The sequence below is a fragment of the Panthera pardus genome, unplaced genomic scaffold, assembly GCF_024362965.1.
Source record: "Panthera pardus isolate Hobbes unplaced genomic scaffold, ASM2436296v1 HiC_scaffold_18, whole genome shotgun sequence".
Lineage (NCBI taxonomy): Eukaryota > Metazoa > Chordata > Mammalia > Carnivora > Felidae > Panthera > Panthera pardus.
In genome coordinates, this window is record NW_026526743.1 from 5,001,735 (window position 1) to 5,017,830 (window position 16,096).

At 50.4% G+C, this 16,096-nt stretch overlaps 2 protein-coding genes across 3 annotated transcripts; one reads left to right on the plus strand and one right to left on the minus strand.

Annotated features, from left to right (window-relative positions):
* Positions 1 to 1,366: 1,366 nt before the first annotated feature.
* On the minus strand, positions 1,367 to 6,201 carry LOC109252992 (uncharacterized). 2 transcript variants are annotated; one of them, XM_019425521.2, is made up of 5 exons: positions 5,083 to 6,201; positions 4,391 to 4,668; positions 3,684 to 3,830; positions 1,900 to 2,028; positions 1,367 to 1,600 (listed from the first exon to the last, which is right to left on the minus strand). In XM_019425521.2, the coding sequence occupies exons 1-5, from the start codon at positions 5,958 to 5,960 to the stop codon at positions 1,533 to 1,535; spliced, it is 1,500 nt and encodes a 499-aa protein (XP_019281066.2). In that variant the 5' UTR covers positions 5,961 to 6,201; the 3' UTR covers positions 1,367 to 1,532. The 2 variants fall into 2 exon arrangements, with proteins under 2 accessions (XP_019281066.2, XP_019281065.2); XM_019425520.2 differs by having other exon boundaries at positions 1,368 to 1,600; positions 1,897 to 2,028.
* Positions 6,202 to 8,503: 2,302 nt separating this feature from the next.
* On the plus strand, positions 8,504 to 15,553 carry LOC109252994 (uncharacterized). The gene is made up of 4 exons (XM_019425529.2): positions 8,504 to 8,733; positions 14,411 to 14,557; positions 14,961 to 15,089; positions 15,276 to 15,553. The coding sequence occupies exons 1-4, from the start codon at positions 8,538 to 8,540 to the stop codon at positions 15,476 to 15,478; spliced, it is 675 nt and encodes a 224-aa protein (XP_019281074.1). The 5' UTR covers positions 8,504 to 8,537; the 3' UTR covers positions 15,479 to 15,553.
* Positions 15,554 to 16,096: the final 543 nt, after the last annotated feature.

The window sequence follows — 16,096 nt, forward strand, 5'->3', positions numbered from 1 at the left end:
ACCTCCCACGAAGCTTATAGTCTGATGTAAAAGGAACATATCCTTATATTAACAAAAGGAGACCTTTCTTCACTGGCTTTTTGCCTCACCCAGAGTAAAAAGCAAAGTCTTCACTGTGGCCCACAAGGCCCGGAGGGACCTAGCCCCTGTTCCCCCTCTGTCCCTGTCTCCCTCTCCCTTGCTCAGGGTACACCAGTAATTGGCTTCCCTAATCTTCCTGGAACCTGCCAAGGACGTTTGTACCTCAGAACTTTTGTTGTTCCCTCTGCCGGGAATCCTTTCCCCCAACCTATCCCCATGGCTCTCCTCTCTTCAATCATGTCTCTGCTCAGATATTACCTTGGCATAGAGCCCCTGCCCCTTCCCAGACCCATCTCTATTCCCCTCCTTTATTTTTCCTCATGGCACTTATCCCTAACATATCTGTTTTGCCTCCCTGCGGAAATGTGAAGCCATAAAAACAAGGATGTGTGTTTAGTTTGATCACTGCTATAGATCCAGTCTCTGGCATATAGTTGCAGCTTATTTTCATTAAAGATGAACAAATTTGAGAGCCTTTTGTGGGAGAGAAGCGGATTATTTTAGCAACCCTTAAAGAGCACAAACTAGGTGTTATGTTAAACTCTATCTAGATTGAAGTACTATCATTACCCCCATTTTACAGATGAGGAAACTGAGACCCAGATGGGTCAATGCCTGGACACAGGTCACGGAGCTAGTAGGTGGCAGAGCCTAGACTCAACCCTTCCAGCTTAACCACTGTGTGAAAGGGAGGTCGAGGGGACCCCCCAGGTCAAGGGCCTGTAGGGGGACCCAGGTAGTGAGATAAATTTGTACTTGAGTTTCAACCGTGCCCTGTTCAACAAATGACTCTGATAGCAAAAATATGCTACATGGAACAGCCTTAAAAATGGATGGATGGATGGATGGATAGATAGATAGACAGACAGATAGACAATTTTTAAAAAGAACAGCCCTGTGTTGGAGGAGTTTGGCGAGAAGAAAGAGGAAGTGATGACAGGGGCTGCTGGTAAGGGCAGGAGGTGAGGTGTGGGTGCAGGGAGAATTTACCTCAGGAGGGGCACATTATTGGGGGTCTGGGAAGTAAAAGATGAAGCCCTAAGGGCTTGGAGAGAATCAGCTATTCAACAAATATTGATTGACACCATTTGTATGTATACCAGGAACCATTGGCACAGCCTCTTTGTTGACCTTGTGCCTTGCGTCTCTTTCCTCTGAATCGCTTCCCTCACCTGTCCCTCTACCCCAGAGGGCCCAAGGGATGGCCCCCGTGAGAGTTGGCATTTCCACAGAACACTTAGAAGGTACTGAGCTAAGAGAATATTCTGGTCAAAAGGTACAGATTATTTAAATATACAGGTTATTAATCTGAGTGGGGGGATTAAGAGGGGACCGAAAAGGGCAAGACTCTCAGTGGGGGTGGGGGACTAGAGAGTAGGGTTGTCAAGTGCTTGGCAGGGAGCTGTGGGAGCAGGCCAGCGGTGGGGTCATTCCTGTGTCCTGGAGCGCCATCAAGTCCAGATGGCCTGGAGCGCCAGGATGGACCAGAAGTTCATGTAGTTCAGATAGGAAAGGAAACCTGAAGAAGGAAGAGAGCAGAGGGGGTGAGGTGCAGCATTCATAGCCTACTCCAGATCCTGATTCTTTTCCCAAGCCCAATCACGCCCCTACCCTGTCCCCAATCCATTTCCCAACCCATACCCAACCCCATCCCTTCATCCAGCCCTATGCCCAACCCCACCCTCATCTCCCACCTCAATCCCAGCTTGTCCAGCCCTGTCCACAACCCATCCTCATCCCAAAGTCTGTCCCACTCAGTCCCTATCCATATCCCTGAAAACCCATGCCCAAAACCAACCCCAGCCCAGCCCAGACCACTCATCAGGAAGAGAAAGATGCCGGTCCACGCCAGGTAGAAGCTGAGCCCCAGAGTGTAGGTCATGCCTTCCTGCAGGTACTCATGGGCCTGCATCAGGTAGAACAGGATACCCAGTATCATGCTGGCCCCTGCATGAGTACAGGTGTTAGGAAGCTGGGCATCAGGTGTGTGCAGACCCCTGCCCATAGTTGTATGGCTGCCTGGCTCTTGCTCAATATTCTCCCAGTTTCTTTTGCCTCCCTGTACCTCTGTGCGCAGGCAGGAAAGCAGGCTCTTGATAATGTCATGGTAGAGCACATTGGGACCATTGGGTTGTGTCTAAAACCATAGGCTTTGTGGCCAACCAGAACAGAGCTCTTGTCCTGCCTCTCCCTCCCACCTTAGGGTAACTACTCTGTCTCTCTGAGCCTCACTTCCTTCATATGTAAAAAAATATGAGTCATAGGACTCATCTCCTTGGGCTGTCGTGAGGAGTTGTTGAGATTGGCACAATTCCTGGCACACAGTGAGCCCACAAGAATTGAGATGATGATGATGATTATTATTGTATTGGGTCTTTAATTTTGGGCTTCTGAAGAAGTAGACTAGGAACCCACTCATTCTGCATATTTCAACTTAAAAAAAATTCAGGTAGTGAAGACCTGGGTCATTTTTTCTTTATGTTGTTGAAAAATAATATAAGAGGTGTTTCTCATTTAATTAAAAAGACTGAGCAGAATTTTTTTTTTTGTAGAAAAATGTCTTATATTAGATGACATAAAACTGAGGTGTTTTCTACCCTTTGTACCTTATATGTAAACAATTGGGAAGAGCTACCAGACAAATTGGATAAATACTATTTGCAAACAAGGAAATAGGAAGTTGAATGTTTCCTACTCTTGACTTTGCTATCATTGTCCAAAAATGTTTTCCTGATAAAACTAAAAGCTGTGGTCAATCATTACAAGTGATAGGAACGTAATATCCTTCATTTCCAAATTAATGTGCCAACCCAGCTCCTTTTCTAAAAAGTGTGATTTGGCAATGCAAATTGAAAACTAGACTAATTCTAATCAATTAGAATTAGCATATCAATTTTGAGACATTTGGGTCACGTGGAAGGATTATCATGGTAAGGAATTGTGCAAGGTTAAAGAGCTCCATCAGGTGCCAACATTTTCTAATCCAATCCTCACTACATCTCCACGTGATAGGAAATTTCACCCCCACCCTACAGAAAACTGTAGGCTCAGAAAGATTAAGTAACTTGAACAAAATCACAGAGCCGGGGACAGGGGGCGGGGGGGGGGGGTGGTGAAGAAAGGATTTGGGCTGGGTCAGCACTGGAAATGGGTATTGGGTAGAGGTTGAAGTTTGAGTGGTGAGGACAGAGGGTGAGGTGGGGGACGGGTTTTGGTTGAGTTTGAGAGTGAGGTTCACAGGTGATAGAGTTGGGTTGGGTTTGGAATGAGTGCTGAGATTTGGAAAGGGGTTGGGGATGGTAGTGAGGATGGTTTGGAGATTGGAAAGAGATAAAATGGGAATGGGGGGTGGGGACGTGGAGAGGTGGCGGGTGAACTGGAGGCTGGTATTGGGGCTGGAGGTGAGGTTGTGTTGTTGGAAGCTCATATATTTTTTATTGGGATTGATCAGAGATTTGGAGGGAGATAGAACTGGGATGGGCAATGTACGTGAGGATGCGGATGGTGTTGGGATGTGGTGGGGAGGGGGTTGGATATCATCATGGGCACTGGGCAAGGTACTCCTCGCCTTGGTTCCTGAGGGATAAATCGCACTGCCATGCCTGTCAGGATGCTGATGATGACGTTGGAGAAGTCCAGCACAGGTAAGTTGGAGCTGGTGAAGAAGATGATGTTTATGAGCATGATGCAGAGGCAGAAGCCGGCAATACTGGCAAGGATGAGAAAGGCCCAGGCAAAGTCCAACAAGTCTGGGGAAGGAAGAAAATCAGAACACCAAGAGGCCCTCCGACTGAGCATGGGGGACAGGGTCCCCCATGAGGCTGGGAGTATTCCTGAACCCTCTCCCTTGCAAATTTTTCTTTCTCATTTTAAGAAAATTGAAATTGGGCTGTAGAGAAGGGATATTAAGGCAGATGCCTTTAGCATTGAGGGCACACCTCTGGGTCAGTGAGAACAGTGTCTTGGGCAGTGAGAAGAGGGGTGGGAATTGAGGAACCAGTTCTGTGTGATGAGGAAAGATTCCTTGGGGTGAAAAAGTCTCAGGATAATGTGTAAGATCCTAGGGTTAAGAGGACTGTGGGGATGGGTATCATGTAATTGAAGGTGAGCATAGGGCAATGGGGATGATCCTGGGGCAATGAGGACCATCTGGAGGAAGGGATGACTATCCGGGGGTAGTGAGAACTATCCCAGAGAAGGGAAGACTAACCCTGGGCAGTGAAGACCATCCTAGAGAGGGCAGAGAAGGGTCCCCGGGACAAAGAAGAGAGATGAGTCCCAGGAAGGGTGAGTATAGGGTAGGCCTTACAAGCATTCTGGTCGTACTCATGAAGGCAGGAGATGTCAGGGCACTGCACAAAGAAGATGGTGTTGATGGGGATGGTCGAGGGGCCATCAGGATCCCCAGGGGATGTCAATGGAACCCGGAAGTGGATCCAGGGCTGGCCCAGGGTGATGAGACCGATGATCACCATGCCAGCCAGGCTCAGTGCCAGGCTCACCTGACGGCCGATCTTCTTGGCTCCATGCAGCAGCCGCCAGCCCATGGGCAACTGTGAATACCTGCATTTACTCCTTCTCTGACACCTGTAGCAGATCGCCCACCACCAGTGTCACCACTGAGTCCAGCCACCCAGCCCAGTCACCCCAGTCCAACTGCCAGACCAGACCATGACCCACCCAGTGTAGCCTTCAGACTATCTTCTCTACGTCCATTCTCCCTGGCCTGTATCCTTCAGGTCCTGCCTCTAGATGTTTAGCCTCTAGGCTCCCTTGCCTCCAGATCTAACTTCCAGACCCTGCCACCCCCAAGTTCAGTTCCTAGGTTGAATTACAGGTCCAGCCTTTATGTTATGCCCTACCCAGGGTCAGCCTCACTTGGGTCCAACCTCTAGTTTCCAGTAGACTGGCTTTGCTTCTGGTCGCTGACCTTTGACTACTGCCCCTCCCCCAGAATCCTAGCCCAGAACCTGGCCCACTGCCTGGACCCCTGCCTCTCACCCGCCAGAATCCATCTCAGCAGATCTGCTTGATCGTATGCTCTGGATATTGTCGTCTAGAGTACTTGGGTTGTACAGGGAGCTGTCCATAGAGTCTTTGAAACTCTCCTGGGTGGTCCAGATAATTGAATCAGTGCTTTTGACACTGGCCGTGGGGCTGTGAGTAATTGAAGGGGGGACATCGACTTTGGCCCGGCTTGGCAATGTGAGGCATTGAGTACTTAAACAAGGACTCTGACTTGTTGGAAGGTGGTCTTGGCTACTGACTTGACTACTATTGTAGTTAAGGGACTCTACATTGTCCAGGGAGACGTGAGGAAGTAATGGAGAGTTTTGGATGCTGAAGTGGTGAGTTTGGAAAATTGGTGGAACATCTTGGGTCTTCAAACGGTGACTGTAGGTAACTGACGGTGTATCTTGGATACTGAGCCGATGACCGCTCACAGTGGATGGCATGTCCTCAGTACTGACCCAGCAACTGTTGATAATGGGTGGCACATCTTGGATACTGGCCCAGCGACTGTGGACTAGTGGAGGGTCTTGGATGCTGACCCGGCGATTGTGGATAATGAGCGGGGGTTCTTGGATGCTGACCCGGCGATTATGGATAATGGGTGGGGGCCCTTGGATGCTGGCCCGGCGATTATGGATAATGAGCGGGGGCTCTTGGATGCTGACCCGGCGATTATGGATCATGGGCGGGGGCTCTTGGATGCTGACCCGGCCACTGTTGATAATGGGCTGAGAATCTTGGATTCTGACCTGGGGCCTGTAAGTAATTGGTGGAGAGACTTCGGTCTCATTTTGAGTATTACTGGGAGCTCCTGGAAGGAAACCTGGCTGGGTGCTCTGGGGTCCAGACTGGGACCTCTGGGACATGTGGGGATGCAGCGTAAGGCCAGTCCCCAGATGCACTAAACAGTCACCAACTGCTTTTAGCCCCTCTTTCCAGGCACCTCCATGGCCACCTGGAAGTCTGTTGGTCTCCCTCCCAGGTTCAGGCTTGGCCCTTGGCGGTTTGGATCTCTCTGACCCTTCTTCTGTGTTCTCTGGTCTCTCCTGCTGTCCACAGGCAGGCCTCAGGGCTTCAGTCTGGCCTGCATCTGGGGTTGGGGGGGAGGTTCCATGACAGTTGGAGAGATTCCAGGCGGTTGGGACATTGGCCATGGACTCATGCTCTACCCTGTGTGAGTGACATGGGGGCTGGGGCTGGGTCAGAGTGGGTTCCATGTGAGGTATGGGCAGGGTCAGGATTGGGTCAAGAAGAGGTCATGGCTGGGTCTGAGAGATGTCAGGACTGGGCAAAGGTGGGGGAGAGGGGGAGAGAATGATCAGGGTAGAGAAAGCGCAGGGCCAGAGAGGGGCCAGAATAGGGCCAGGGTTGGGCAGGGCTGAACCAGCACTGGGGCACCAGCATTTCTGAGATCAGTTCTTACAGTTTCTGGAAGGCCTGAGATCTGAATTTATAATTCCCTCCTTCCACCTGCCCCTACCCCACCCCACTCCCGGGGCCTTTCCTGAATTGATTTCCTCCTTTTATTCCCTTTTCAAGTTCAGTACATCTCTCCACTGTCTCTGTCTTTCTTCACCTTTTCCTGAGACCTCAGGGACCTATTCTCTGACCTCAAAGACCTCCAATCCAGGCTTGCGTTCTCTCCATCCTTTCTTTTGGCTCGTGTGGTAGACTTTTGAGAAACAAACAAACAAGCAAACAAATAAAAAAGAAAGGAAAAGAAAAGAAAAGAAAAAAGAAAAAAGGAAACCCGCAAACTTTTATGTCTTTAATTACACAAATATCCATCTAACTCCTCAACTGTCAAAGGAGACAATGATAATTCACAGGATTGTCATAAAGACGAAGTGTAAAAGCATCGAGAATCCATTGTAATAGAAACCTGTTGAATTTTTTGCACTTCACAGATACTGATTTTGACTCTCAAAGACACTTTCTCCATCCTCCAAAGCTCGTGCCTGAGTCCTAGACCCAACCTTCTCTGAAATCCAAATTGAGAGATGCCACAGGACAGGAAGGAATTACTATACATAGATAACCATGGATGTGTCTACCAGTTCATACACCCATGCATTCAATCGTTACCATTTTAAAAAATGTTTATTTTCATTTTTGAGGAGGGGGAGGGGCAGGAGAGAGAGAGAATCCCAAGCAGGCTCCGCACCAGCAGTGCTGAGCCTGATGCGGGGCTTGAACCCACGAACAGTGATCATGACCTGAGCTGAAATCAAGAGTGGGATGCTTGGGGCACCTGGGTGGTTCGGTCGGTTAAGCATCCGACTTCGGTTCAGGTCACGATCTCCTGCTTTGTGAGTTTGAGTCCCGCGTCAGGCTCTGTGCTTACAGCTCAGAGCCTGGAACCCACTTTGGATTCTGTGTCTGCCTTTCTGCTCCTCCCCTGCTCATGCTCTGTCTCTCTGTCTTCTTCAAAAATAATAAACATTCAAATAAAAAATTAAAAAAAAAAGAGTGGGACGCTTAACCAACCGAGTCACCCAGGTGCCCCTCAATTGTTACCTTTTTACTTTAACAACCAGCAAAGGCTCTGTACCAGGTGATGAAGGTACAGTGGGAAAAAGAAGAGATCTGTTCTCTACCCTCAGGGGGGTCTGTTCGGTAAGATGGGTAGGGAAAAAGTAGTGAGATAAGGGATGCCAGTGAAGGAGACTTGCGTGTTGCACTGATAAGGGAGCACTTGGTGGGCGACCTTGCCAAGAACTGAAGTTGAAGGGTGAATTGAAGTTGGGCTGGGCTGGGGGGCTCAGGATGGGAGATGTGGGTGGAGTGACGTGGGAGGTGAGATCTAAAGGGTGGCCAAGGCAGTCTGGGCACAGGTGGGAGAAAGGTGCCCCAGGCAGAAGGAGCAGCCTGGACTGCTTCTTGAATTGCTGAGGTAGGAAAGCTCGAGGTGTGAGAGGAACCCTGTGAAGTCTCGTGTGGCTGGAGGTAAGTGAATAGTGGGAGGGACAGGATTTCCCTGCCAGTTGGGAAGTCTGGTAGGATCACAGGGGGCTTGGTGAACGCAGGGCACGCCACTGGCATTTCGTTCTGCTGGCACCACGGGTCTTGGCCTCACGAGCACACTGGAACGCACGTCGCAGTTGTCCGTGTCCTGGATGGGGATTTGTGACAGGGGTCTAGAGAAGCAGTTGAGGTCAAGGGCAGAGATGGAGCTGGGGTTTGGGGAACAGGGACCGGAGGATGGGGGTGGAGACAAAACAGGTAGGTCTGGGCTCCGAATGGGGTTGTGGGCGAAGGCTGGGCTGGACGTCAGGGTTAGAGGTGGGAGTGAGGGTGCATTTGGGATCAGAGATGGGGATGAGGTTGGGATTGGGGTCTGGGTGGAGGTGCAGACGTGGCTGTGGCTGGAAATGGAGACTAGGCTGCAGCAGTGTGGTGCAGGTGGATGTGGACCCGAGGAACTCTACTCTTTCCCAGCGGACATGGTCTCTTCCTGGGAGGAGGACCGCAAGTTCATCCTGCGGGGCTGGTCTCTGGTCTTCAGCATCCTCGCAACCCTGATGATGCTCAGCGTGGTGGATGGACGTCTGGCGTACTTGCAGGGCTCTTACACTGGCTACCTGGGCTTCTGGACAGACTGCAGGAAGCACAAGTGTGTCAGCCTGGGCCAAGTCACCGGTCAGTAGGAGGCTGGACAGACTATGGGGCACTCGAAGTGGGGCATCTTGGGAAATTATCAGGGGTGGGAATCTCTGGGGGAAGTTCTTTGCATGTTCTTGGGGATAAATGTTTAGAATTCTCAGGAGGGTCTCTGGAGATTCTCTGAAGGGACTTGTGGAGAAGTCTCCTGGAGTTATACATGGCTTTTGAGGAGACAGGGAAACAGGACTGTCACAGCTCATGGGAAGAGCATTACAATTCACTGGAAACCAATCTGCCTCACGATTAGATGTTAAAGTCACCATCATTTTCTCCCTCGCTTTTTAAAATAGGTTTTTTTAAACGTATTGTTTACTTTTGAGAGAGGGAGCGCAAGTGGGGGAGGGGCAGAGAGAGCGTGGGGGACAGAGGATCCGAAGTGGGCTCCGTGCTAACAGCAGTGAACCCGATGTGGGGCTCGAACTCACAAACCACGAGAACACGACCTGAGCTGAAGTCAGACACTCAACCACTGAGCCACTCAGATGCCCCGAAAATAGTTCCTTTAAAAAGATGATTGTTTTAAAAAAAGGAAATTTCCAGCTCCTTCGGAAACATTTTGCTTTATCTTATGTCTCTGTGTGTGTTTCCAGTGCTTTTGAGCATTGCAACAGGAGGCAGTCCAGAACCTGGAGCCAGAGTGCCTGGGTTTGGATCCTGGCTCAACCATTTGGTCGCTGGGTGATCTTAGGCACATTCTCTCACCTCTCTGTGCCTCAGTTTCCTCATTTCTAAAATGGTAGTGGTGGCGCACCTGGGTGGCTCAGTCGGTTAAGCGTCTGACTTCGGCTCAGGTCATGATCTCACGGTCCGTGAGTTCGAGCCCCCCGTCGGGCTCTGGGCTGATGGCTCAGAGCCTGGAGCCCCTTTCAGATTCTGTGTCTCCCTCTCTCTCTGCCCCTCCCCTGCTCATGCTCTGTCTCTCTCTGTCTCAAAAATAAATAAACGTTAAAAGACTTAAAAAAAAATAAAATGGTAGTGGTAGTAATCCCTATTCACGGGCTGTTGGAAGAATTAGCAAGTACAGTGTCTGGCACATATTAGGTGCTACACCAGGGTGGGCTATTATTATCCTAGGGAATTCGTTTTTCAGCCAATGCACCTATCGTCACTTCAGATCTCAAATAAGTTTACGAAACTTCCAGAACACTGTGTGGTATTAATCTTATTTATTTATGTTCAACATCTCTTTCTTCTATACCTCCCAAACTCAAGTTGGTGTAAGCAAGACAAACATGCTTTCAAGTGATGGTAAAGTCCAGAGGTAAAGTCCAGTTCAGGTACTGCTGGATCCAGGTGCTCAAAGCCTGTCAATAGGGAATCTGTCTACGAAGGCTTCCTCTGTGTAGGGCCCTCAGGCAAGCTGTGGTAATGGGGCATCAGCAGCACCCAGATTCTGCCCTTTGTGTGAACAACCGTGGGGAAAAGAGAGCAAGTTGTCTTCTGTAGCCCTCAAGCAAAGATCTCAGGATGAGCTCTGATGGGATCAGATTTACTTCCCTGGGATTCTCACTCCTCCCGCACCCGCACTGAACAGGAAGATGTCATGCTGTCACACTTTTCTTAAGAGTCAATGGAGGGGTCATTTCTGTCTGAAAGCACAAGGACAGAGGGTGGGCACAGGGTTCCTCTGAACAAAGTCAAGTTGCTGTTGCCAGAAGAATGGGAATGGATGCTGGGTGGACAACTTTCTTCCATATTTATGATACATTAATGGAGCAAAATTATCCTGGGGTAGACGCCCAAGGGTGGGATAGCAGGGTTTCTAAAGGGCTGAGGAGACTTTGTAAGGCTTTGATATGTCAGGATTCTCATGACAAGCAACAGAAGCCAATTAAACCTAGTGTAAGCAGGAAATGGATTTATAAACAATGTTGCGGGAGTTTGAAGAATCTCTGTGTGGCCAGAGAATTGGGCTCCAGGGGCCAAGTGATGGCGAACATGCCCCAAAAATTCCCTGGAGGACTGGCTGGCTGGGCATTCATACTACAGCTTGCTCTCTAGACCTGAACTCCACTGGGGAACCTCTTTCTCGGATGCCCTGGGACTCTGCAGGTAGCAGTGGCCACACCTACCAGAAGAGAGTCCAGGCCTCCCTCTGGCTGTGAATTCCAAGTCTAGCGTGGCTCTTCTTTATTGGTGGATCCTGGTCACGTGCTGCGGTCTTCGCCTTAAGGGAGGCTGGTTTCCTTTCTGGAAAGTGTGGATGCATACATTGGGGAAAATTCCCCAGATGTGGACTGGTTTCCAAAGGTGCTGGGAAGACAAAAAAGAGAGGTGAATGTTCACTACATTTCCCATTTGTTCCTAAATGTTAACTTTGTGTGATTTAAGATTTTTTCTTTATTTTGAGATTTAAGTTACTTTTATTTTATTTGAACGAGGAATATATTTATATGGTTCAGCACTTTAACAAGTGCAAGAGTCTCCCTTACATTTCTGTCTCCCATCCCACCCATTCCCCTTCCTGGGGGGTGACTGATGCTACTAAGCCATTAAAGAAATTTTTTTTAAACGCTTATTTAGAGAGAGAGAATGACAGAGTGTGAGCAGGGGAGGGGAGGAGAGAGAGAGGGAGACACATAATCCGAAGCAGGCTCCAGGCTCCAAGCTGTCAGCACAGACCCTGACACAGAGCTTGAACAGAGGAACCTCGAGGTCATGATCTGAGACAAAGTCGGTCACTTAATCTACTGAGCCACCCAGGGCCCTGCTACGAAGCAATTTTTAAGCTCTTATGTGTTCCTCCAGTTATATTTTCTTTTTTTTTTTTTAATTTTTTTTTCAACGTTTTTTATTTATTTTTGGGACAGAGAGAGACAGAGCATGAGCGGGGGAGGGGCAGAGAGAGAGGGAGACACAGAATCGGAAGCAGGCTCCAGGCTCTGAGCTGTCAGCACAGAGCCTGACGCAGGGCTCGAACTCACAGACCGTGAGATCATCACCTGAGCCGAAGTCGGCACTCAACCAACTGAGCCACCCAGGCGCCCCTACAGTTCTCTTTTTAAAAGTAAACCAGCATTTACTGAATGCTCAGAATGTACAATGCTTTATGGTTGGCATAAAGACACAACATACAGGTTATGAGGGTCTTTTGTTAAGGTGTAGAAATTCAGAATTTTTATGTTCTTATTTATCCAGCTTTGCCTCTGTGACTTTACCAATTGCTTCTCAGCTTGAGGAGTTCTTCTCCCTCTAGATTGTTGATGAACATTCAATTCTGGGTGTGTGTGTGTGTGTGTGTGTTACAGTTTGTGATTTTAGTGGGTGGTATGTAGGCAGCATTGAATCCTGCACTCCTTGCCAACTTATGGAAGGGATTTGAATTAGTCAGGAGTCTTTGGATCACAAGTAACAGAAACTCCTAACGTGAAGTAGCTTGAGTGAAGGAACTTCTGGTCTCACCTAAATGAAAAAGAGTGGGAGTAGGAATGCTTTCAGGCATGGCTGAATTCAAGAGTCCAGGTGATAGTATCGGACACGTTACTATCTGTCTGTGTCTTGGCTACTTGGATTGGCTTCATTCTCAAGGCTCCCCCTAGTGGCAAGTCAGGATCTAGTTAGGAAAATAAATCATTCTAGGTGCTTTAGAGGGTAGTAAATATAGGGGATTGATTTCATGGGTAACAGAATAGCTGAGAAGCTGAGTAGGTAATGGTGAGGCAAAGCAGAGATTAGCAACTCAAGAAGCTGCTACACCCTTTAGCCCAGAAGAACAAAGAAAAGAGGTGGTATTACCAGAGCCTGGAAGCTGGAGCCATCGGGAAGGCTTAGACTCGTAGTGCTATTTGCTTAGAGGTGGCTAGAATCACAGAAAAAAAATAAAAATGAATCTACTGCTAAAGACACCAGCTGAGGTGGGGGTTGGGGAGAGGGAAATAAATACACTGGCTTGTTCTCTTCTTCCAGAGCCAGTCTTCTGCCAGTGTCTCCCATTAGCCAAATGTACTGATAAGCCAGTGATCAAAGGAGGTTGGGAAATGTAGTCTTTGCAACACAGAATAAGGAAGCATGGGCAATGGATCTGAGAGAAGACAAACAGCTGGTAGAACTGCTAACAATGTGGGCTCAAGCCTGGCAGGAAAAAGAACACAAAACGTTCCTGCAAAAGTCTTGTGTGGCTGGGTCACATGAGCACCTCAAACCAAGTATAGCGGCCAGAGGGATGCAATGCACTGATTAGCTTATAACTGGGGCTGAGAGTGGGGAACAGGCAGGAGGGTGAGTCAGGGAAGTAAGCCACAAATGTCTACTTCTGACCAAACCACAAAGTGGGCTCATCTCTGGGTTGACAAGAGCCAGGGACTTGAATGTCATCTCAACTCTCTTCCTCCTCTCGTCTGCTTTCCTTTCTTAGTTTTACCCTATCAGATCTCCTATCCCCCATGAGGCTAGGTCCAAGGCCAGGAAGCTCCAAGCTCATAAACCTCCTGACTAGAGGAACGAGAGCTCTTGGCAGCTTCAGTCAGAGAAAGTCCCAGGGCAGAGCATGACTGGTTGATTTTGGTCATATGCCCATCTTTGGGCCAATCACCGTGGTCTGGGGTATGGGGCACTGTGATTGACCCGGGTGGAGTCATATGACTATTTTGGTGGCCCCCAGAAAGCAGGGTATGTCATGAGAATCTCTCAACCAGGATTATGTGACTGATGCCCAGAGCACTATTGCTATTCTGTATATATGTCCCAGCTTTTGCTTTCTGATTATGTGTTAGAGATATGCCGTTTGCCAGAAACAAAGCGGATGGAGTCTTAGCTCATTTGGCTGAGACAGTCTTGCACTGTTCAAAAGTAGGCAATGTAGAGAAGGGCTAAAAAGAGATGTAATTCTCAGAAGGGGCCAAAACTCTTGTTCTGAAATGTACATTGGGTAAATATTCACTGAAACTGAGTGTGGTTCTGTGGTTTTCAAGTATCTGGAAGTTTTTCTTGTGTGTACATCAGAGTGTGTATGCTCTGGGGATCGAGGTGGGTGATTTGGAGAATGTCTGTGGGAGGGCTCTGCGGTGTGAATGGGGGTGATAATGGGGGGAGGTTCTGGGTGTAAAAATGGGATCATTAGGGGACCTTGGGATGTGAATGGGAGACGCCTGAGCAGAAGCAGGGTGTCTTTGGAGACTAGGGGAACTAAAGTGTCTTGGACAATTTTGAGGGTGCTATTGGGGGTGTCTGGGTGTGATACTGAGGGCATTACTGTGAGATGCTGTGGGATGCCTTCTGGGAGTATGAGTGAGATGACTTTGGAGGTGTCTGTGGGGATGACTCTAGAAAAGATTGAGATGATTCCGTGGGGTGACTTTGAGGATGTGAGTGGGGATGGCTTAAGGGTCATCTGTGGGGTCACCTTGGAAGTATGGGTGGGGTTGATTACGAGGGTGGACTTTGGAGTAGGTGGGGGTGATTGGGACAACTTTGAGGGTATCATTGGGGATGATTTTGACTTTACAGGTGCCTGGGGGTGATTCTGAGAGAGAGAGAGATTTTAGGATTTTTTAGAAGGGACTTTGGTGGTGGAAGTGGGGTGATGTTGAGGTTGTCTGTAGCCAAACTTTGGGGGTGTCTGTTGGGCTGCTCATGGGCTGTCGGTAGGGTGAGTTTGGAGGGTGACCTTGGAGAGCATCTGGGGATGACTCTGCAGCATTTCCTCTCCCTCCAGTTCTCATCCATATGAGCATGGGCTTCATGATGCTGGCCCTGACCCTGTGTCTCATCCTCCTCCCCTTCATGTGCCTGTCCTTCCGGCCAGTCTTCCGACGCCTTACTAAGATCGACCTTGTCTTCAGTTTTCTCAGCTTCAGCACTGGTAAGTGTCGGCCTGGGGGAAGGGAAGATACCCCCAGTGTCTTGCCCCAGGACTCTCTTTTTGGCTTTGGGGAGGTGTATCTCAAGATTTCTGTCCTGCTGACTCTGTCTTTGAACGTCTCTTGGGATCTCTGCCCCACTGTTTCAGCTCTTTCATCTTTCTCAGTCGGGGTGAGTGTCGGGGGCATCTGTCTCTCCTTCCTGCTTCCCTGTTTTTCTTTCTGCTTCTCTCCGGGTGTCTTTGTGTCTGCACAGGAGTTTGTGTGCCTGTGTATGCACACACACCTGCTTGTCATGGAGGGTGGGAGGGGAGAGGCTGTCTCTGTCTCTCTTCTCTTTATGGGGGTATCCTGGGGTTGCTGTCCAGCCTTTGTGTCCGTCTTTCCGGCCCCACCCCAGTGCAGGGTTCCTGATCGTTCTCAGTCTGACGCTCTTTGTAGTCAACTGTGAGACGCTACACCCGAGGCCACAAGTATCCTACCTGGTGACCACCTACCTGTGCTGGGGCGCCGGCGCCTTGATGCTGTTGGCCGGTGAGGGCGGGACCTCGGGAGAAAGGGGCGGTGCCTCGGTAGGGCAGGGGGCGGGGCCCGGGAGAGGACTCGGGGCAGGGCCTGGGGCCGGATAAGGGCGGACCGGAGGGGAGGCCGCCTCGAGGGGTGGCGCGGGGTCTGCGGCGGGGCCCGGAGTTCAGCCGCTCACCAGCCCCCGGCCCCCAGGAGTGCTGAACTACTTCAACCACTTGGGCATGTGGGGCAGAAGTTCGCCCTTCATGGAGCGGCGTCTGAGCTGCCGTCGGTGGGTCTCGCAGCAGAACGCTCAGAGACGCGCGTCCGAACTGCAGTCCGACGCGGACCGCAAGCTCAGCCGGGACCTGTCCAGTGCATTCACCCCCGAGGGGCGCCCCCTCGAGCCTCTCTAAACAGTTGCACCCGAGCTTCGCAGGAAACTGACCGGTAACCGCAGCCGCATACCGGGCCCGCCCCCTCCGTCGTGGCAACGCGCCGGAGAATAGACCTCCCTTCGAGGGCCCGCTCCCAAAGAACAGGCCGTGCCTTCTGAGGACAGGCGACAAACCCCCACCCCTCGAGCTTGGGGTTTCCCTTTTCGGCTCTGTTCCCGCGCACCGAGTCCTCAACCTGCCTTCCCTCCTGCAGCGCGACACCGCCCCCTTCAGTTCTGTGCGCGGCGTGCCGCGCTCCCGGCTGGTGTGGCCCCGCCCCCGAGCCTAGCTAGGGCCCGCCCCTGGGTGGTTGGGCCTCTTAGGCCACGCCCCGAAGTTGCACTCCCTGGTCTCGACACCTACCCCTCAGAGGGGGAGCCCCGCCCCTGGATACCCAGTCGGGACCTCGGCCGGTCACAACATTCACCGCCTCTGGATGTAGCTCCGCCCTTCTGCGGAACAGGCCCCTCCCCAGAAAGGCGTGGCCTGCAACCACATTCCCCTCCCCCCCCCACACTTCCGGACTTCTCTGCCACAATAAAACCTGGGTGCCTCACAACCTCCACGTGTGACCCTCCGTGGCGTCCTCTCTCCCCA